Raw genomic sequence first — 22656 nt, forward strand, 5'->3', positions numbered from 1 at the left:
GGTTTTTGGAGAAGGTGGCTTTTGAGTTATGTTTTAAATGCAATAGTAAAGGGAGAGACAGAGAGAGAGAGAGAGAGAGAGAGAGAGAGAGAGAGAGAGAGAGAGAGAGAGAGAGGTCATTCTAGTCACAGAGGTTATTGTGTGCAAAAGTACTGAGGCTAGAAAGCCCAGAATTTGTTAGGGAGGCAGAAAGCAGTCATGTTTGGATGAAGTTCTTGTTTGTGGAATGCCAGGCGAGTGACTTAGAACTTCACATAGCAGGCAAAATATTTGAGCTAAAGTGTGACATGATCACATCTAGGCTAGAATATCCACCTGGCAGATGGATTAAGGAGAAAAGGCTATGAATGTTGATAGAAGGCTGTTGCAATTAGCCAATCCAGGAATAAAGAGTGTCTCTTGGGGTGGTAGCAAGCAGAAGAGAGGAGCGCATGGTTTGGAAAATCTTGGACCTCTCCTTTGTATACACAGTTATTGCTTCATGATACCTCCTAGGGAGTGAGTCCCAGCAATCACTCTTGTACTCTGGCCAAGTCTGTCTTAAGGGGATACTCTCACATGGCCTTGTGATTTTTCTTAATGAAGACCTCCAGGTGAGAAATTGCTCTGTTCATAATGATGTTTGCCTGAGGAATGGCAGATCTTGATCCCTTCCCTCTGGCATTGCTTGTTAAATTTCCCTTTTAGAGCACATTGGCTCTGTGGTCCTGCCTTCTACTCCCCCTTTCCCTTTACTGAAGTCAAGACCATACATTCTCTTCAGGACTTAAAAACAATCTTTCCTTGACTTAAGTCAGTAGTCATTACATGGCAAAAATAACTGGTAGTTTGAGAAAGATTTTAACCAAGTCACAAATACAAAGTGTGGGAGGTGTGAGACTCAAACTCTTGTATGGATTAGCCATAGCTACTCAAGAACTAGCATCCAAAGTTGTTAGCATTGTCAAATGCTTCAGTATCAGGAACGGATGTGGATCATCCAGAAAATGACATTAAAGAAGAAACATAACCATCTGCTTTGCTGCTGTACCCTAAGGATCACAGGATCTTTCCATCTCACTTGTAGCTGAGACTTCCTTTATTGTTATCTCTCCTATTAGAATGTGAGCTCTGGAGAGGGGGGACTGTTTTGATTTTCTATTTGTATTTCTTAGCACAAGGCTTTGTACTTAATAAATGCATAATAAATATTTCTCTGGTAATTCATTCATTCATTATTTTGTTTATTTCCCTTTTTTAAACTATATATTTATTAACCACCACCAAAAACATTTAAATAAACAAATGTATAAAAATTTTCTGTGAAACCACAAGCTCCACATTATTTATAATTTGTTTAAAATATGTAAATTATATATGTAGACTAATTAAACATCCTCTGCTTTTGAATTCCTACTAGATATTTTTTATTATTCATTATTTTTCTATGACATGATAATGATACAGTGGAGAGGGAGGCAGCCTAGAAACCAGGAAGATCTGGTTCAGATCTTTTTTTTTTTTGAGATATATAGTCTGTTATTCTGGGAAGTCACTTAATGTCCCCAAGTAACTTTCTGAAACTGGAAGTTATTCTTGGTAGAGGAGTCCACATGCGAATTGTCTGAAATAAAGTGTTCAGTCCCTCCTCTATCTACAGAATCAATATGAATTTCCATCCCTCACCCTAATCCCTACTAGTTCCGTCTAATTTTATTTTGTGTTCTTTCTTTTTCTTCCAGAACACTTTATCAAGACATTGCCAGAATATCATATAGTGGGACCTGTCAAGGTCAATGCAACTGGACATTTTGTATCACATGCTTTGCACCATCATATCCCAAGTACAGGGAATGCCAGGAGGAGAAGAGATCTGGAACACAAAGATGACCGGGTATATTATAAAATTGCTCATGAGGACAAGGACCTGTTTTTTAACTTGACAGTCAATCGAGGATTTCATTTCAATAACTACATCCTGGAGAGACGATATGGAAATCTCACAGGTGCCCAAATGGAATCCATTTCAGGTTCTTCCTGCCACTTCCATGGCACAGTGCTTCAGTCAGGAGTTGGAGATGGCATCGCAGCCCTTAGTACCTGCAAGGGACTGGTAAGTGGGCTGTTAATCCTATCTCTACATTTCCCCTGTGCCCTCAGCATTTACCTTACGCGCTTTATTATATGTTACCTGTTTCTGTGGTCACTTACTCAACAAGGTATTGAGTGCCTACTTCTTATGGTCACCAGGATGAGATGGCCACCAAATCTGGGCAGAAGAGATGATGGCCAGCTGGAAGAATTTCCCATAGAGACAGCTGTAAGGCGAAGTAAAAAAAAGTGGAGGATATGGTAGCATTCTGGAAAACTAAACAATATGGGATCTAGAACTGAAATGAACAAGAGGGATGCCAACAAACTGGGTTGAAGGTCCAGGAAAATTCAGTTCCTAGAAGGAAATCAGAATGGATGGGGATCAGAAAGCCTGGCTGAAATAATTCCAATTAGAGCAGCTCCTCTCTAGCAGCAGTATCTAAGTGTGGCTGCTCTTTTGGTTATGAACTATGTGTTTTGTGGTTTCATTTCTTTTGAGGGCATGTGCATGTGTAGAGGTGAACATTAATGGGCCACTACATATACACGGTGCCAAATATTGTGGTATTCAGATGTAGTTATGAGGATTATTGTCTTCAAGGAACTCACAGCATGGTTTGAGAAAGAAGATACACACATATGAAAAGTTTTTGTGGTGTGGCATGTTTCTAGAATTTGAAATGTATTGATCAGTTTTGTTTTTGTTTTTGTTTTAAATGCTTACCTTTGTCTTAGAACTGATTCTAATTAATTCTAAGGCAGAAGATTGGTAAGGGCTAGGCAATTGGGATTAAGTGACTTGCCCAGGGACGTAGAGCTAAGAAATGTCTGAAGCCAAATTTGAAACCAAGACCTCCCGACTCCAGGCCTATTCTATTCATTGTGCTCCCTAGCTATCCACTTGTATTGATCAGTTTTTCTTTTTCCTTTTCCTTTTCCTTTAATAAATATTATTTGTTTTATGGGACCACCTTCTGGGAGGTCAGTGAAAGAGGGTCACTGGAGAAAATTTTGGCAGTTTTAGAACAAGATATCAATATATTGCTTTTTTTTTCAAAGAAATGTTAAGAAAATACAAAACATTAACAAAGGAGCATGTAATTAGTGTTATGCTATGTTATCAGGAGAAAGCAGGGAATAGAATATAGGATTAGGAGTTAAAAGACATAGGTCCTAATTCCAACTTTGTCACTGACTACCTGTGTGACATTGGGCAAATAACAAAACTCCTCTTCGTTTGCCCAATTATAAAATAGGGATAAAAACATTAAGTGTGTGCTGGATGAAGTCAGAAGACTTGGTTTCCAAATCTACCTCTAATGAATAATACCTGCATGAGTGCTTTGAGGAAGTCACTTAACTCCCCTGGACCTCAATATCTTCAGTTGTAAAATGAAGGGATTGGACTAGGGGGCCTCTGAGATTCCTTTTAGCCCAAAATCTGTGATCTTAACTTTGACACTTAGTAGCTCTGTAGCCATGGACTGGTTGCTTAATTTCTCTGAGACTCAAACAGCATTCTAAAATGTGTGGAGAGATTTCCCACATCTTACAAATAGAATCAGGTCCTGGAGTTTTCTCCTTTCTCAGCTTGTGCTTTATTAGGGAATATTTAGAAATATGTCAGACCTAAAAATTGGAACTTAAGATGAAATTTGGTACCTTTTAAATGTCCAGATGGAATTCCAGAAAGGATGCATAAAAGTATCCTTTGTACATTTTCCAGATATGGCCATGCACTTGGTGTGATAAGCAATGGAGCAAATACCAACAAATAAACAAACAAAGAGACTGATGTCATGGCCTAGATGGAAGGAATTTTGAAAATTGGAGTGCTGCCTAATTTGCCATTAAAAAAATCTATTGGAATTTCTTTTGAAATTTTCAGATTCATGCAGGCAATAAACTAGGGTTATTAAGATATAACATAATCAGAATATAATTATTTTCTTTTGAGATTGGATATCACCAGGAGAGCCCTTTAACACTCATTTACACAAACTCTCTAAATTGCAAATGACATGTTTACTTGTTTGTTGAGGTAATGTATAAAGCACTTTGCAAACCTGAAAACACTGTCAGTATTAACTATTAATATTGCTTGTAGGTTTATGGTTCAGTAATTTTCATCACTTCCCCTGGGAGAATATAAAATCTTGGAAGGCAGAGACCGTTTAGGTGTTTTGTTTTTATTAGCACGTATTAGCACTGAACATATACCTTATGTATAGTATGAACCTAATTAATGTTTGCTAAATTGCTATGAACTTGGTGTAGAGAAAAGAGTACTTAGACTTGGAATCAGATTCCTAGTTCTGTCACTTAGTAACCCTGGAAGTAACCCTGTCCAAGTCTCTGAATTTCACCGTCCTCATCTGTAAGATGAACATAATGAATAATAGAACAAAATGAATAATAGTTTTCAGATAATAATACTTCAATGAATATATAAATAATGTAATGTATGAATAATATAGCTTAATGAATAATACTGATACAAATTTATTTGATCTTCTTGGTTTGAAATTATAGAAAAAATGTATGTGATAGTGTTTTGCTGCTGAGAAACATAAAAATGTGAGGTCCTGCTATCAGAACCATGTCTCAGATATGCTTTTCATTCAATCAATCAACATATTACTTACTTATATTACATGCTATGCTTTGGGGATATAGATACAAAAATGAGAGTTCTCATAGAGAGGTTAAGTTCTCCCTTTCCTCTGTTTAGAGAATAACAGAATTCTAAAGTTGTAAAAAGCCTTGGCAGCTTTTTAGTTTAATTCATATCAATAATACTGCTACAACATATCTGTTATATAGTTAACCAGATTTTACTTGAAGGTCATTACTGGGCAGAGGATAGGAAGAGGAGAGAGAACTAATATCTTCTGAGGCACCCCATTATGTTTTTGATAACTCTAATTGCTAGAACATTTTACTGTGGCATCGAACCAAATTCTGTCTCTTCTCAAAGGGTTCCTAATGCTTTTTGGTTGTGTCCTCTGGGCCAACCTGGAGAAGTCTTGTACCTTTTGTATATAAAAGACCTCCAAAGAGTTGAATATAGTGATTCATCCAAGATTTGTTCTTTCTAGGCAACCATCCCGGCTCCTTCAATTGATTCTTAAATGTAATGTTCTTGAAATCTTTCATCATGCTTCTCATCCTACTCAGGATGCTTTCGAAATTATCATTGTCCTGCCTAAATATATTTAAATATATTTAAGATTATGCACAATACTTTGGAGGTGACCTGACCAGGGAAGGGTTTAGAAGAATTTTTACATCTCTATTCCTTAGATATTGTGCCTCTCAATGAAGTGTAAGATCATATTAGTAGTTTGTCCCCCATCCAGAACCGTGTTGGTGAGCCCATGGCATGTGTACCCCCACATTCCAGAGGGGACTGCTCTGTTCCCCCTCTCCACAGTGTCCGAGGACATTTTTCCCATCCCTTGCCCCTTTGCCTAGCAGCCCAATGCTAGCACTTACTCCCTCCTCTGTCTGGGGTAGTAATGTGGGGTGGGAGGGGGCTCTCAGAGAGGTGGCTTGAGGGTACAGTTTGGGCATGGGATCTCTAAAAGTTTCACCAACATTGCCCCAGAGCATTGTTGACTTATATTAAATTTGCAGTTCTCTAAAAATACCTGATCATTCTCAAATGACTAGCAATTTTTCCCCCATCTGGTATTTGTGAATTTTTTTAACTTGAATGTAAAACTTTACATTTAACTTGATTCATTTTAATCTTATTGGATTTCCTTCAAGATTTTAGCTCACTGAGATCTTTTTTGGATCCTGATTCTGTCATCCAACATGTTTACTAGCTCTTGCAGTTTTGTATCATTTGCAAAATCTGTAAGCTTGTTATTCTTCGAATGACTAGATGTTGAAAAATTCTAAACCTCAAAAAACCAATCACAGATTCCCTAGGGCATCATTGGGATCTTCTTTCAAGTTGGCATCAAACTACTTATGACTAATCTTAGCATCTAGACAAACAATCAATTCTGAATCTACCTAACTGCTGATATTTAATCTACATGCCTCCATTTTTTCCACAAAAAAAGAAGCAACTTTGTCAGATTCTTTGCTGAAATCTAGGTAATCTCTATCTGTACCAGAGTAGTAGCATTCTGAAAAAAGGAAGCAAAATTAGTCCAACATGATTTGTTCTTTATAAACTATTTTTTCTAGGTGTTCATTAGACACAGCATGCATTAGAATTTTTCTAGAACTGAAGTCAAGCTCATTGCTCTCTAGTTTGCCATGATACTTTGTTTTTTGTAAATGGAACATCTGCTTTTTCTTTGTAGTCTTGCAGCATTTCTCTTAGACTTCACAGTCTTTTCGAGATACAAGATAGATGCTAGTTCTTCCAGTATTCTAGGATAGAGTTTATTTGACTGTGGTGACTGGAATTTATCAAGGACAGTTTGGTTCCCCTCTGCTCACCTGAGGGAATGACAATGTGAGTGCATATGGTAAAAGGGCATCTGGATCTTATTTCCCTGTGGGGAGATATGCAATTTTAGGAAGCCTTTGGCATGTCTTCAGTAGACCGATTTAAGTCAGAAAATTCTGCCTCCTATAGCCAGAACATAAACACAAGAAAGCTACTTGCTTTCAAAGTACTTTGAGAAATGGAGAGGGTTTGGGAAGGCAAGACGAAGATCAAAACCAGTTTTCAAGGCTTTGTCAATTTTAGAACTATATCAAGACTCCAGGCTTATTTTCCTCTCAAATCTAACACTCTTCCAAACATCTCTATATCTATAGAGGGTACCATCATCTTTCTAGTCACTAAGGTCCATAACCCTGAAATCATCTATAAATGTTCACTCTCCCTCGCCTTATATATCTAATTAGTTGTGTTGATTTTATTTTTAAGCTTTTCAATATGTCTCATATCTTTCCCCTTTTCTCCACTCATATACACCAAACTCCCTAGTTCATACCCTTTCCCTTGGTCTATTTCAATAGCCTAATTAGTATCATTGGGGCAGCGAGGTGGCTCAGTGGATAGAGTGCTGGGCTGGGGGTCTGGAAGACTCATTTTCCTGAGTTCAAATCTGGCCTCAGACACTGACCAGCTCTGTGATTCTGGACAAATCTTTTAAAACTATTTGCCTCAGTTTCTTCATCTGTATTATTTGTTGGAGAAGGACATGGCAATGTACCTCAGCATCTTTGTCAAGGAAACTCCAAACGGGGTCACAGAGAGTCAGACATGACTGAAAAAGTGATTGAACGAAACTGGTATCATGGTTTCAATTCTCTCCATCCTTCACATGGCTGATAAAGTAATATACTTAAAACAGGCTCTGTAAGATCCATAATTCTATATTACCTTTTGGGTCAAAGGGAGATTCCTATTTTTGGCATTTAAAAGCCATTTTGGCTCAGTTACAGGGTCCCTTTCCTGATTAATGCTTTTTGTCCTATCTTGTACTTTTTGGTCCAGCCAGACTGGCCTCCTCATTGTTAATCACATATAATATTCCACTTCACATTTATGTGACTTTCCTCATGCCATGCCAGAAGTGAATTCCTCTGTCTCCTCACAACTATCATTGCAACTAAGAGAATGTTTTCTACTTTAAAAATTAGCCAAGATGACTCAGTCTTAATTACAGAACATTTACTATCAGAAGACAAAGTGGTAATAATCATAACAAAGCAGTATGCACATTCTCCTACTAATGCACATAGTGTCTATAGGAGAGAGTGAGCACAACTTGCAAAAACCTAGCAGTGAGAGACACAAATATGGAAACCCATGTATTGGTTGTAGCTCATTTTTGGACTGAAGGCCGTGATATTCTTGATCTCCTTAGGAGAGACTGTATCATCTGGAAGGCACTGGACCCAATTCTTCTGTTGGATGAAGCCCAATCTCTTTATATGCTTTTAGTAAATAGCAAACTTAGTCTTGGGATTTATAGAGCTTTTTGTGTCTCCCTGATGGTTGGGCACTGAATCTACCTTATAGTCTTTCTGAAAAGCAATTACCTTAAGTTCAGGTCCTGCAAAGCTCTTTAGGTCTGCTTCTTTTTTTTTCATTTTAAAAATATTTTTCCATGTTTACATATTTCATTTTCTTTCCCTCCCCTTTTGCTTCCCCCCTCCCAGATCAAATAAGCATTTCCACTGGGTTATACAAATGTTATCCCTTATAACTATTTCCATATCATTAATTTTTGCAAGAGAGCAGTCTCTTTTATATATCCATATAAACATATCATATCCACATATATATCCATATATCCATATCATATATCTATATAAACAAATGATGTCATTTGTTTTTCTTCTGTGTTTCTATTCCCACAGTTCTTTCTCTCAATGTGGATGGCATTCTTTCTCATAAGTCCCTTGGGACTGTCTTATAGTAGCAGAGTCCATTATATTGGATCGTTCCACAGTGTTTCACTTTCTGTGTACAATTTTCTCTCAGTTCTGCACATTTCTCTCTGCATCAGTTCATGGAGTTTCTTCCAGTTCATATAGAAATCCTCTAGTTCATCATTCGTTACAGCACAGTATTATTCTATCACCATCAAATACCACAATTTGTTCAGCCATTACCCAATCAAGAGACACTCTCATTTTTTTAAGGTCTGTTTTCTCGAGGGTTTTCTCTCTTTGAGCCATATAGAATAGTAAAGAGCAATGTTGGCTTCTCTTGAGATGTTTCTGTTCTCTCAAGCTTTAGATAGTGCTACATATGGCAAGGCAGTCTTTATCAGCTCTTCAAAGAAGCTGCTTTCTCTATTCAGCACCCAACATCAGAACTTGTCTTTAATCAGATCAATTCCCTGCCCCAACTACAGAGTCATCTGTCTTTAATCATGTGGTCTCAGTTCAAAGCAGTAGCTTATCCTCTTCTGTCTTGCCTCTGCTTTTCTGTTCCTGTCAACTTTTTAGCTGTGTTAGCTTCTGTCTTCTTCAGCTCTGCATTTTTCTAAGTATGTTATCTGGCTTCTAATATGATTTCTTGACTTTCCTGTCTCAAATCAAGGCCTAATATGTAGTGGCCCACCTCTGTCTTAGTTAAGAAATTCACATTCTCATTAGACATGACAAAGTTAACATATAATTGTCCTAAGCAGTTTTTTAGATTTAGAGTTTCTCAATAATGAACTTCACAGCCCTAAAAATACATGTATATAAATTAGCTTCTGGAAGCAATGCCCGGCAGCAATCTTTAGCATCAGCTTTATGGGGTGTTCAGGTAAGACTCCTACCTCTGGGGTGAGGGCTTTGCTAAACCCTTTTCAGGATTGCTCATCCACCTTTGTTGTCAACCTCTCACCCAAGTCTTACCTGCATCTCCAAGAAGCTGTTGTATGCTCAGTGGCCAAATCCCAATAAAACCATCTTGGCAGATGGACTAAATCAGGTTGGAGGTAACCCATAGATCTCAAGCCTGTTGGTGAGTTGGTGAGGTAGGATGTCTACTCTAAGTGTGTGAAGACTTCCCCTGATGGTGTGGGCAGATGAGAACAGTCTGTTCCAATTGCCATTAAGGTGCCTGAAGCAGATACTGTGGATCCCTCTAGAGTTTGGTCATCCACTGCATCCCTGGCCATCACAAGGCATCCTGACTTTTGTCTCCCCACTGGATTAGAATGACTCTAGAAGAGAGAGTCAGGCTAATGACTTTATTCAATTCTATCTCACCTAAATCCAGTTAGCTAGGGAGTCAAGTGATGTTGTTGGTCCTCTTCAAAAACCAAGGACAGATAACAACATTTTTTGCTACAGAGGGGATGCTTTCATTTAGATCATCTTAGAATAGTCTGTCTTTCTCTTCAAACTGCTTTTCTCTGTATTTCTCACACAAATGTCCTTGTTCTCCCTCTTTCGTGAAATAAAATATCTACATGAGAAATGGACAATATTTTACTTATGCGAAGTGCTTTACAATCCTTCAAGTGTTATAGAATAAATTATGTTTATTATTGTCATCCAAAATGACATATTACTTCTCATTTTCATTTTTTTATATCTCTAGCTCTTAACACAGAACTTGGCATATAGGTACTCAATAAATGATTCTTGAATGATTAATTAATTAAAAAATTTAAACTCTTACCTTCTGTCTTAGAATCATTACTATATTTTGGTTCCAAGGTAAAAGAGCAATAAGGGCAAGGCAATGGGGATTCAGTGACTTGCCCACGGTCACACAGCTGAGGGTCTGAGGACAGATTTGAATCCAGGACCTCCCATCTTTAGGCCTCTTCTCTTAATCCAATGAGCTTGATTGCCCCAGCATGATTGATTAGTTAATGAATCTGTCTGCTCCAGAGTAAGAATGAGCAGTCTCAGACTAAGCTATAGCCACTAGAGGCTACACCAGAACACCAGGGTCAACCTTTTACCACAGAGTAGTTATTTTTTCATTAGTTAATTAATTTCTGTACTTCAAATCATAATTCAAGGCTTGCTTTCTTGGTGAAGATTCCCTGTTAACCTTACCATTCTCCAATACAGCATCTGCATTTCTGCCTTATCCCTTTCCCCTTGATGCATATGTAATTTTTAATACATTTTTCTGAGATGTATTTTTCATAGTGGCATATAAATATACACATACATATATACAATCATATAAATGTAATTTAATAATATAACAATATGTTGGAGACTTTGCATTTTACTCTGAAAGGTTTTAGTTAAGATATTGGCCTCTGTCCCATTTGGAAAATCCTGGTGGTCCCTTTTCCATACTATCAAAAACTGTAACAGCTTTTGCCCTTTGGCTCATGAACTCTGGCTGAAGAATAGGGTGATGTAGCTGAGGAATGAAGTTCATTGGCAGCACTTTGTGGGAAAATTTTCTCTGGGCTACTTTTCACTCTCTTTTCCAGATCTGGAACTTCACTCCTCATTTGTAGAAAACATTCATTTTCGTTTAATGATGCTGGTGTTTTAGAAGTTACTCTCCCTCGCTGGAGGCCTGGCTTAGGGTTGGGAGTGACGATAAATGGGTGAGGGAGAAAAGAAGAAAAGGAAATAAATGGGCTGTTTATTCCCTTACATATCCGGGCTAAAAAACGTGACTTGTGGCCTTTGGGGGTTTCCTGATTAGATACATCTTCACTGAGACTAAAGAGTATTTTGGAATGGGGCTTTCTGTCTGATAGGAGCTCCTGGACCTATGCTGTCTGTGCTTTGTATTTCCAACCTATAACTTCTCTGTTTAAAAATCTTCAGCTGAACCCTATTGCTTGAAGGACCAAATATAAACCACTCAGCCTGGCATTTAGAGCCTTTCACAGAGTGGCTCCAGACTGCATTTCTAGACTTTCTTGACATCATTCCCCTCCATACATGCCAGCCAAATGGTCTGCTTATTGTTTCCCCAAATTCTCATTTCATTTCCCACCTCCACATATTTGCACAGTTGACCTATAAGTGTAGAAGTCACTCTCACTTCAAAGAATTTTTTTTCAGGGCTGGTACTACCTCCTGTGCCTTTCCTGATATCCTTATTTGCAATGCTTTTTCCCTTCTGTAAATTACTTCATGCTTACTTCATTATCTATTTAAGTGCATATGCTTAGTAGAAGGTAAAATTCCCTGAGGGAAATATCTGTTTCCCTTCTGTAGTCCCGAGAGTATGTTGCAAATTTGTTGCTGTTCAGTTATTTTAGACGTGCCTGACTCTTTGTGACCCCATTTGGAGTTTTCTTGGCAAAGATACTGGAGTGGTTTGCCATCTCTTTCTCCAGCTTATTTTACAGATGAAGGGGTTAAATGACTTGCTCAGGGTCACAGAGTTAGTAAGTGTCTGAGTCCAGATTTGAATTCAGGTCTTTCTAACTTCAGGTCTGGCACTCTTACTGTGCCACCTACCTGCCTCTACTTTGTACATACAAAACACTTATTAAATTCCCGGGGACTTGTTTACTTTTCAGTTTTCCTTTAGTCTTTTTGGGAATTGAAAAGCTTATCTCTTTAATAGGCAATATCATCTTTCTATCTTCATTAGTAATGCTAAGTCAGAGATCATCTCTAAGGTTTGAGATCTCTTTTTCATTTACTCTGAAAAATAGATTGAGAATGACTCTTTGGGTATGAGTGTTAATGACAAATACAAAATAGATCCTTTTAGAGTATGTGTAAACATTCTTCCCTGAAATTTTATTATGAAATATATTACTATAACTGCCTCATTTAGACAATTCCAGTCTTTCCTTTGAACTTCTATAAATATAAGTTCAATTCTGAAACTAAAATCCTCTTTTATGCAGCTAGCATGAGGCATTTTCTTTTCTTTTTGGTATAGTTTAAACTTACTAAAGGGCAGTGTTGTATAATGGTTAGAGAGCTGGGCATCTGAATCAGGAGGGAACCAGGTTCAGATCCTACCTCTGACAAATAGTAGCTGTGTGATCCAAGGCAAATCATTAAACTGCTTGGAGCTCAGGCAGCTCTATAAGATTGTAATTTGCAGAGCAAAGGTTCATATGCATTGGTAGAGGGAAGTTTTTCACTAGGAGTGAAGGAAATGATATCAACAAAATCACAGGTCTGACCAAAAGCAAACAGAACAAATCTACTAAATGTATAACTTTTAACAAGTCACCATCTCTCCAAGCCTCAATTTTCTTGTTGACAAAATGAGGAGATTGAACTATATGACCTTTGAAGTCCTTTCCTAATCTAGAATCACCTCTTTGTCAGAAGGTAGATCACATGCTTTATTATTAGTGCTTCATGGTTGGCCATGGTATTGATATTTTCTTTTACAATATTGTTATTTTAAAAGTTATTTGTTACATTAAAATACCCAGTTAATACCCCACTTCCCCACTCCCATTAGAGAAGGTATCATTTGACCAAAAGATACATACACACACACACACACACACACACACACACACACACACATATATATATAAAACTATGTCTTACTTATTTCTGTTTGTCCATTCTTTCTCTAGAGATGGGCATGCAAAGTCATTCTTCAAATGATATTTCTGTTGCTATACATAATGTTCTCTTGGTTGTTCTTGTTTCACTCTTCAGAGTTTCATGTAGGTCTTTAAAAACATGTTATTGTTATTGTATAAATTATTCTCCTGGTTTTGCTCATTTCACTTTGCATCAGTTCATAGTTTCCACCAATTCTCTCTAAAATAGTTCCTTTGTGATTTTTTGTGGTACAATAATATTCCATTATAATCATATATCATCATTTGTTCAGCCATCCCCCAATTTATGGATACCCCCTTAGTTTTCAGTTCTTTTTGCTGCCACATAAAAGATCCGTGGTGTTTTTGTATAGATACTCTGCCTATTTCTTTGGTCTTTTGCGGGGGTTAGACCTCATAGTGGACTTTATATATTTTCACTAGCTTTTTTCCATGACTGGAATAGTCTCCTTTCTTCTACCTCCTGGCTTCTAGTCTTCTTTCAAGACTCATTTGGAATCTTCCCTTTCAGAGTTTTTTCCCCAATCTCTTCTATAGCTAGTGTCTTCCCTCTGACATTAATTTCCATTTACACTGATTATATCTTGTTATGAACATTGTTATATTCATGTCTCCTCCATTAAAATCCTCTTTGAAGACAAGGTCCTCAGAGCTTAGTAAAGAACTTGCCACATAACAAGCAAATGCTTGTTAATTGGATGACTGCTATTTATATGATCCTATCTGAGGTCCAGCCCATATCAGGGTACCTGATAGATACACAGAAATACAAAATAAATTTTCTTTGACTAACTGAGATTCCTTCTAGTTCTAGATCTATGATCCTTTGATTTAATCAGTTACTGAGCTATTTGCCAGCCATCTCTACTACATATCCTCTACAACTTTCCACTATAACCTTATTAATTAATTTTTCTTTGACTTTGTTTCTATTTCCTAGTTCATCCCTAGTTTAGGGACAGAAGTAAACCTAGAGACCAAATAGTCTAACCTCTTCATCTAACAGCTGAGTAAACTGAGTCCCTAAAAGTTAAAGTGACCTTGGGGTCATACAGATAGTGTAGGCTGAGATTTGAACTTGATTCTGGTGACTCCAATCTCAACACTATTTCTATTGTACCTCCAGGAGTTTAGATTTTTTATGGCTCTTTTCTGGAAATTCATTCTATCTTGAAGGCCTTTCAAAAGACAAATGTGTTGCAAGTTTCCCATAAATTAAAATTGGAACAAGTGAAAAAAGCCAAAACAATAACTGAGGCCCTCTATAGCGTATTCCCCTCCTGAACTATTCTCCCAGTAAAGCATATAATCAGATTTACACACTGTCCTCATTTAGAACTTAAAGGTCTTCACTGCACAGAATGTCTTCTTTTATATAAATTTAAGTTCTACACAGGAGTGCCTCTTGCCAAATGAAAGTGGAAATTCTTTAGTATGTATACTTCCCTGCTCGAAGTGCTTATTCATAGCCCCACAGTTAGGCTGGCTGGGAATTCAATGAAATATCAACACATAAGAAAAATAGCCTTTCCAGTCTCATAAAACTGCATAGGCAATAGTCTCATCAGATATCTGATTACTTACCCTTCTTCTCCTCCCAGAATTTGCAGATGGAGAAATAAATGCTTTTGTCATCTGGGAATTCTTGTTTGCTCATTCGTTTTCTGTTATGACCTTCAGTAATGGTTCAACACTTTGCCTTCTTATTCTAAGTTTCCAGAATCATGGTGGACCTTCTTTTCTTAATGAGCATTCTTTCTCTAGTTCTTCCTCTTTACAAATCAGCTATTCTTATTCATAAGATTGCCTCAGCCCATTTCCAAGATCAGGTTAAAGATAACTTATGACTGATTGGTGGGCTCATTTTCAAACTTGTGGGCGATCTGAGGCCTATTTCTTGTTTATTTTTTTCCCTTTTCTCTATTTGTACTTTTAGGAGAGGAATCTTTGGCTGGAGATAGGTAAAGGCTGAGGCAGGAGGTCAAATGTAATATTATGTTCATTTCGCTACTGAGAATAACTCTGGGGGGAAAAAAAAGTTAGTTGAGGAGGGAGTTGGGCTACTGGACAAGATAAGTTTTATACATGCATAGATAATGTCTCCTGTATGCAGTAAGAATGGTCTGTACATGCACAGACTTTTGGAATTGGTAGGGTTTGCCTCTTTCCTGAAGCAAGGGAATGTGATATGGTTTGACACTGGAGCTTGAAGGAAATCTCACAAAAAGAGGAGGAGAATGCAACACCAAGAGAATGCAGCTCTTCTCTTTAGCAGCCCAGGGATTCAGTGTAACTTCAGGGACCATGGAGAAGAGGGGGCTTGAGAGTGGTGGCCATATGGATCCAGAATCAGTATTTTCAACTTGAACAGGCAGCAGAGATACTGATGTCTTTTCATAGGCCACAGGAACAGGAAGGAGTATGGAAGGGAATGGTGGTGTTTCTCCTAGGCGTGAGGAATGGCAATGTGGCTGTGGTGACAGCTTTGGTGATATTGTTAGTTTCTCACTCAAAAGACCTTTGGAGAGACTGGAGAGGAGAGAGCTAAAGGGGCAAACGTGAAAGTATGAAGCCTTTGCTTTTATTAAAGAGTTCATTTGTCAGTTTTAGTCTGATTTCCCATGAACACCTCTAGTTGACTCTTTCCTGTGCATTTCCTTATTTCCTGTTCATGACATGAGGATGAGGGCTATTTAGGGAGTCACCCAAGAGAGAATGACCTTTCCTTGTTTGGAATTCTAACTTCCAAAGGTAACATTATTATGAATTTGGGCATTTTCATCTGTCCCATCAGACCATGGGTCTAACCTGTTGGGGCACCTAGTATGTGTTCACAATAATACTTTTCTGTACCTAGGAATGTTCCACTATCATTCTATTTCTATTGGGAATAACCTATAGCATAGACAGGCATAATAAGTTCATAACATTCAGAGTTGGAAGAAACCTTAGGAAGTAATCTAGCCCGATCCCCTCATTTTACGGATGAGGAATCATAGACTCAGATTGTTCAAGTGAGTAGCCCCAGGTCACAAAGGTGCTTAAGGTGTCAGAGCAGGTCAAGATCAAACCTTAGTCCCCAGATTACAAAACTATCTTCTATTACACCCAAAGGTCTAGCGACTTGGTGGACAAGCTACAAAGCTGCTCATCCACTTAAGACAAGTTGAGATATGGCAAGAGAACTGGAATTAGAACTGAATGTTAAAACTGAAAACAGCCTTAGAAAGTTGTACTATAATTGCCTCTTCTCATCAGTAAAGTCTAGAAGAATTATTGTATTGTTATTGTTTAATGTTTCTGGTTGTGTCCAACTCTGCAACCCTATTTGGAATTTCCTTGGCAAAGATGTTAGAATGTTTGCCATTTCCTTCTTCAGCTCATTTTACTGATAAAGAAACTGAGGCAAACAGTGTTAACTGCCAAGAGTCATATATCTAATGTCTGAGGCCAGATTTGAATTTAGGTCTTCCTTACTCTAGGCCCTGCAGTTTAATCACTGTGGTACCTCAATGCCTACATAAACTGTGCTGTTTTCTTTTTTTTTTAAATATGTTTTTATTGATGTCTTTTGCTATTTATATTATCATAGTTTATCCTGGCAATCCTCCCTTTCTCCTTCTCAGAGACCCATCCCATAAAACAAATAGAATTGTTAAAGATGAAAATAAAGAAAAGAGTGGGGGGGGGGGAACTAGTATAACTGATTATTACATTGAAAAGGCCTGAAAACGTGTGTGATTTGAAATACCTGTGGCTCTACCACTTTCACAAATGGGTGGGTTTGGGAGCATTCTTTTATAGTGCATACTATAATCTCTTGAACATGGGAGGTAATTAATAAATCTTGATTAGTCTTTTCTTTTGAGTCATGCTTGGTCATCATTATTTTGTCACATTCACTTTTGATTTATTTTTTATGGTTGTTCTTTCCATTTATATTATTGTAGTTATTGTGTATATGGTTATGATTTGGGGGGCTTTGACTACTTCACTCTGTATCAATTCATATTGCTTTTTCCATTATTCTCTGTATTCATCACATATATAGTTTTTTAAATCCTAGTAATATTCTTTTATGTTCATGTACCACAATTGATAGGAATCTACTTCCAATTCTTTGCTATCACAAAAAGTTCTGCTCTAATTATTTTGGTGTATATAGTGATTTTCTTCTTATCATATATACTATATATTTTCATGTAATTTGTAAATGACAATTTTTTTATCTTAAAAGGGGAAAAAACTTCCCAGTTGGTCATTTGCTGATTTTTATTGCTGATTATAATCAGCATTACATGCTGATTAATACCTTTAAATCTTTCCCCCCTTTATGGTTTCCAGATTGTCAACTGACTCCACTTCTCCAAAGAGAAATAAACAAAAATGTCTGAAATCTCTTAGAGAGGGAAGGGGGATAGAGAAGAATACAAATAATGAGAAATTTGTGTTGGACAGTTAGGGTTGGAAATTCAAATTCAAACATTTGAAATCACATAAAGTATTAGAGAAGAAAAGCAGTCATCACTTCCTCTGCAAAGATGCTCAGACTGTATATTACCCTGAAAGGTGCAACTGGCCTATCTATAAATTTTTGAGGTGATGGTGAGTTGGCTTTTCAGGGACTGGTGTTTGTTCCTGAAAAGGAATAAAGAACCCATTCATTTAGATCGCCAATCAATCAGTGAAACAGCAAGCATTTTTTAAGTGCTAGGTCCTCTGTTAAGATTTAGAATAAATACAGAAAGGAGCTTATATAATGGCATTAATGACTAGCATTTATGTAGAGCTTTAAGTTTTGCAAAACTTTTTACTTATATAATCTCATTTGATTTTCATAATAAACCTGTGAGGAAGGAGCTTTTGAAAATTTATTTTTATTGTCATGCAAAACACATTTCCATATTGGTCATTGTTGTAAGAGCAAAGTCATACATAACCAAAACCCCCAAGTAAAACTATAAATACACTGATGTGAAAGAAAGCTCCAACAATTCTTTCTTTGGAGGTAGATAGAATTCTCCATCATGTCTTTTAGGATTGCCCTAGATTATTGCATCACTGAGAGCAGCTAAGTTTTAACAGATAATAATAATCCAATATTGCTGTCTATTGTGTATAATGTTTTCCTGGTTCTGCTTATTTTGCTTTATATCAGTTCTTTCAGATCTTTCCAGCTTTTTATGAAATCATCTTGCTTATAATTTCTTATATCACAATTCTGTTACCAACATGTACCACAATTTGTTCAGTCAACCCCAATTGATGGACATTTTTAAAAAGTAGGCCCTTCCTCCTTTTTTTTATTATCTTTTTGGGATATAGACCCAGTAGTGTCCTTCAATTGGGGAATGGCTGAAGAAATTGTGGTATATGCTGGTGATGGAATACTATTGTGCTAAAAGGAATAATAAACTGAAAGAATCCCATGTGAACTGGAAAGACCTCCAGGAATTGATGCAGAACGAAAGGAGCAGAGCCAGAAGAATGTTGTACACAGAGATGGAGACACTGTGGTAAAATCGAATGTAATGGACTTCTGTACTAGCAGCAATGCAATGATCCAGGACAATTCTGAGGGATTTATGGAAAAGATGCTACCCACATTCAGAGGAAGGACTGCAGGAGTGGAAACACAAAAGAAAAACAACTGCTTGAACACATATGTCAATGGGGATGTGATTTGGGGTGTAGACTCTAAACAACCATACCAGTGCAACTATCAATAATATGGAAATAGGTCATGATCGATGACACATGTTAAAACCAGTGGAAATGTGCATTGGCTACAGATGGGAGTGGGGTTGGAGGGGTGGAGGGCAGAGTAAGAACATGAATCATGTAAGCATGAAAAATTTTTCTAAAAAATAAAAATAATAAAAAATAATAATAAAAAACAAAAAAAGAAAGAAAATCTGAGGTTTGAATTCTACCTTGCCTCTGTCACATCCTTGAGGGCATGTGATCTTGACTCCCTCACTCTTAGTTTCCTTGACTGAAAAGTGGGGAGAATACTACCTGGAGTACCTACCTCACATGTTTGTTGTAAGGCTCAAAAAAGATAACGAAAGAAAAAATATGTATATATACATGTATATTTACAAGTAAACACACATACATACACATACAGACTCCACTCCTAGTCTCTCCTTCATCTTCAGTCTTGCATCATTAGTTTTCTATTAGACATTTCAAACAGGCTGTCCCAGCGATATCTCAAAGTCAGTATGTTCAAAATTAAACCGAATTATCTTTCTCCTCAAACCCTTCCATGTCTGTCAAAGGTATCTATATCTGTCCAGTCTCCCAGGTTTATAATTTTGGCATCATCCTTAATTCCTTATTCTCCATCATCAGTCAACTGGCATATCTTGACATTTCCACTGCCAAAACATCTCTCACATTTGACCCCCTCTCCCAACTCCCTCAGCTATCACTGAGTTTAGGTGAATATACGGAATACTGATTTCAAAGCAAATTCCTTCTCACTGAGAGTATTGCAAGAACCTCCCAGTTATCCTCTTTTTCTTAAGTCTCTTACCACTGCAATTTATTCTATATATTCCTGCCAAAGCTGTTTTCCTTAAGCATAGGTTAGACCATACTTTTTTCCTAATTAAACAACTCCATTGGCTTCTTTTTGCCTATAGGATAACATATAAGCTCCTCTGTTTAACTCTAAAAGTTTTTCACCACCTATCCCTGGCCTTCTTTTTCATCCCTGGTAGACATTACACCTTCTCCTGTATTCTGTGATATGACCAAAATAGCTTTCTCTCTGTTTTTTCCATGGAACACCCTTTCTCATTTCTTCATGCATGCCTTTGTGCTGGCTATTGTTCAAGTCTAGAATGCCTCATAAAATGCCCCTCTTTCTTTAAGATACATCTCACACATCACCTTCTACCTGAAGTCTTTCCTGATTCCCTAATAGTTAGTGTATTCTTTCCCTAACTACCTTGTATTTATTTTGTGTTTACCCTCTTTATAGTAGTACATGATAAATGGCATGGGTGTCCATCCCAAATGTTCATTTGGACTATTTGTGCCCACTTGTGAGAGAGCCTCTCAAGTTCGTATTGGTCTGATCAGTTTACAGTTGGACACACTATACATTGACTCCAATGTACTGGTGTCATTTTGGTCCTCTTTGAGTACAATGATGAGCAACCACCACCACCAGTACACAGTCTCCTGTGATCAAATATAAGCTTCTCATGAGTAGAGATTGTTTCATTCTTTGTATTTGCATCCTGAGTGCTTGGTTTTATGTATTCCTAGCACAGAGTAGGCACTGAATAAATTTTTTGAGAAGAGGAAAATAGAGTGAAGGAGAGAGAAGATTCAATGATGGGGAGAAAAACTGGGATAATTTGGTGTCATGAAAGTCAAAGGAAGCACAAATTTCAAGGTGAGTTAGTTCAAGAGTATCAAATATGATGATGGGCAATTAAATAAAATCCAATTCAACAAATATTATTGCGTGCCTGCTATGTGCAAACCATTGTACTAGATACTAGGGATAGAAAGAAAACAAAAAGCAACCCCCGCTTGTAAAGTACTTATGTTCTGAAAGGGGATGCAACATCATTGATATTGTTGTTTAGAGTAATTTAAAAACTATATGGATTTTTTGGGACATTGTCTTCATTTTCCAACAAATCCTTTCCCTTTCCCCAGTGAGAGAGCTGTCCCTGGTAACAACAAAGAAAACAAAAAAAGAAAGAAAGAAAAAAGTTCAACCAAATTTGTGATGATTATATCAGTGGAGTCTGACAACATATCCATTGGTCCCTATGTGTGATCTCCAACCTCTACAAAGGGGAGGAAGGTGCATTCTGATATTAGTTCTTAGTGTTAAGCTTGACCATTATAATTACACAGTGTTTGCTTTTAATTTATTGTTTTTCTTTCCTTTTACGTCATTCTTGGATTTGCGTATGTTGTTTTCTTGATTCTCCTTATTTCACTTTAAATCAGTTTATATTTTCCTCATCCCTTCCTGGGTTCTTTACATTTGTTGTTTCTTACAGAATGGGAATATCTATTTCTTCACATTTATGTGTCCATTTATCATCATCCATTTATTATCCATGCCTTAATCACTGGTCAGGGAACTACATTCAAAGAGATAATTCAAATACAATGTAATTTGAGCAAAGAAGTACAATAATCAAGTAAGAAAATAAAGCAAGACTCTCTGCAGGAAGTGCTACAGGAGTTGATCCTTGCAGGAAGAGGTAGAGGTGAGAAAGGAGTGTATTGTTGGCAGGGGAGAACAAACACCCAGGGCAAAAACAATGGGAGGCATGAAATGGAATTCAAAGTCTAACTGTAGCAGAATATGTGAAAGTGAATGATATGAAACAGGTCTGGAAAGGTAGGCTGGAGTTGTATTGTGAAGAGCTGCAAAGGACCAAAACTGAAAAAACAAAAAAAGCTATTGTATTTGGCAATTAGGATGACATTCATCATCTCCTAGGAAGCTGATGAATCAAGAGGGAATGTGGACAATAGTACATTAAGAAGTGAAGGGGTAGTTAGTGGGAGCAGCACTTAATAGATTATTCCTTTTTTCTTATTTAAATAATTTTTATTTTTTAGAAAAGTTATCATGGTTACATGATTCATGTTCTTACTTTCCCCTTCACCCCCTGAGCTCCCCCCACAAAGCCGATGTGCATTTCCCCTGGTTTTTAACATGTGTCATTGATCAAGACTTATTTCCAAATTGTTGATAGTTGCGTGGGTGTGGTAGTTTCTGGTCTACATCCCCAATCATGTCGACCTCATCCCATGTGTTCAAGCAGTTGCTTTTCTTATGTGTTTCCTCTCCTGTAGTTCTTCCTCTGAATGTGGGTAGGGTTCTTTACCCTAAGCCTCTCAGAATTGTTATGGATCATTGCATTGCTGCTAGTACAGAAGTCCATTACATTCTATTTTACCACAGTGTGTTGGTCTCTGTGTACAATGTTCTTTTGACTCTACTCCTTTCACTCTGCATCAGTTCCTAGAGGTCTTTCCAGTTCACATGGAATTCCTCCAGTTTATTATTCCTTTTAGCACAATAATATTCCATCACCAGCATATACCACAGTTTGTTCAGCCATTCCCCAATTGAAGGGCATACCCTCGTTTTCCAGTTTTTTGCCACCACAAAAAGTGTGGCTATAAATATTTTCATACAAGTCTGTTTATCTATGATCTCTTTGGGTTACAGACCCAACAATGGTATGGCTGGATCAAAGGGCAGGCAATCTTTTATAGCCCTTTGAGCATAGTTCCAAATTGCCATCCAGAATGGTTGGATCAGTTTACAACTCCACCAGTAATGCATTAATGTCCCAGTTTGGCCACTACCCTCCAACATTCATTAATCTCCCCTACTATCATTTTAGCCAATCTGCCAGGTGTGAAGTGTTTTGATTTGCATTTCTCTAATTATTAGAGATTTAGAGCACTTGCTCATGTACTTATTAATAGTTTTGATTTCTTTATTTGAAAATTGCCTATTCATGTCCCTTGCCCATTTATTGATTAGGGAATGGCTTGATTTCTATACAATTGACTTAACTCCTTATATATTTGAGCAATTAGACCCCTGTCAGAGTTTTTTGTTATAAAGATTTTTTCC

The 22656-nt window shown here is 37.3% G+C and overlaps 1 protein-coding gene across 1 annotated transcript in view; it reads left to right on the top strand.

The window, feature by feature from the left end:
- ADAMTS12 (ADAM metallopeptidase with thrombospondin type 1 motif 12) overlaps positions 1–22656 on the top strand; it is a 561778-nt gene that overhangs the window by 7496 nt on the left and 531626 nt on the right. The window contains exon 2 of the mRNA XM_044681474.1: positions 1722–2092. Within this exon, the coding sequence (XP_044537409.1) occupies positions 1722–2092 (371 nt within the window). The remainder of the gene's footprint in view (positions 1–1721; positions 2093–22656) is intronic.

The sequence above is a fragment of the Gracilinanus agilis genome, chromosome 1 (genome assembly GCF_016433145.1).
Source record: "Gracilinanus agilis isolate LMUSP501 chromosome 1, AgileGrace, whole genome shotgun sequence".
Lineage (NCBI taxonomy): Eukaryota > Metazoa > Chordata > Mammalia > Didelphimorphia > Didelphidae > Gracilinanus > Gracilinanus agilis.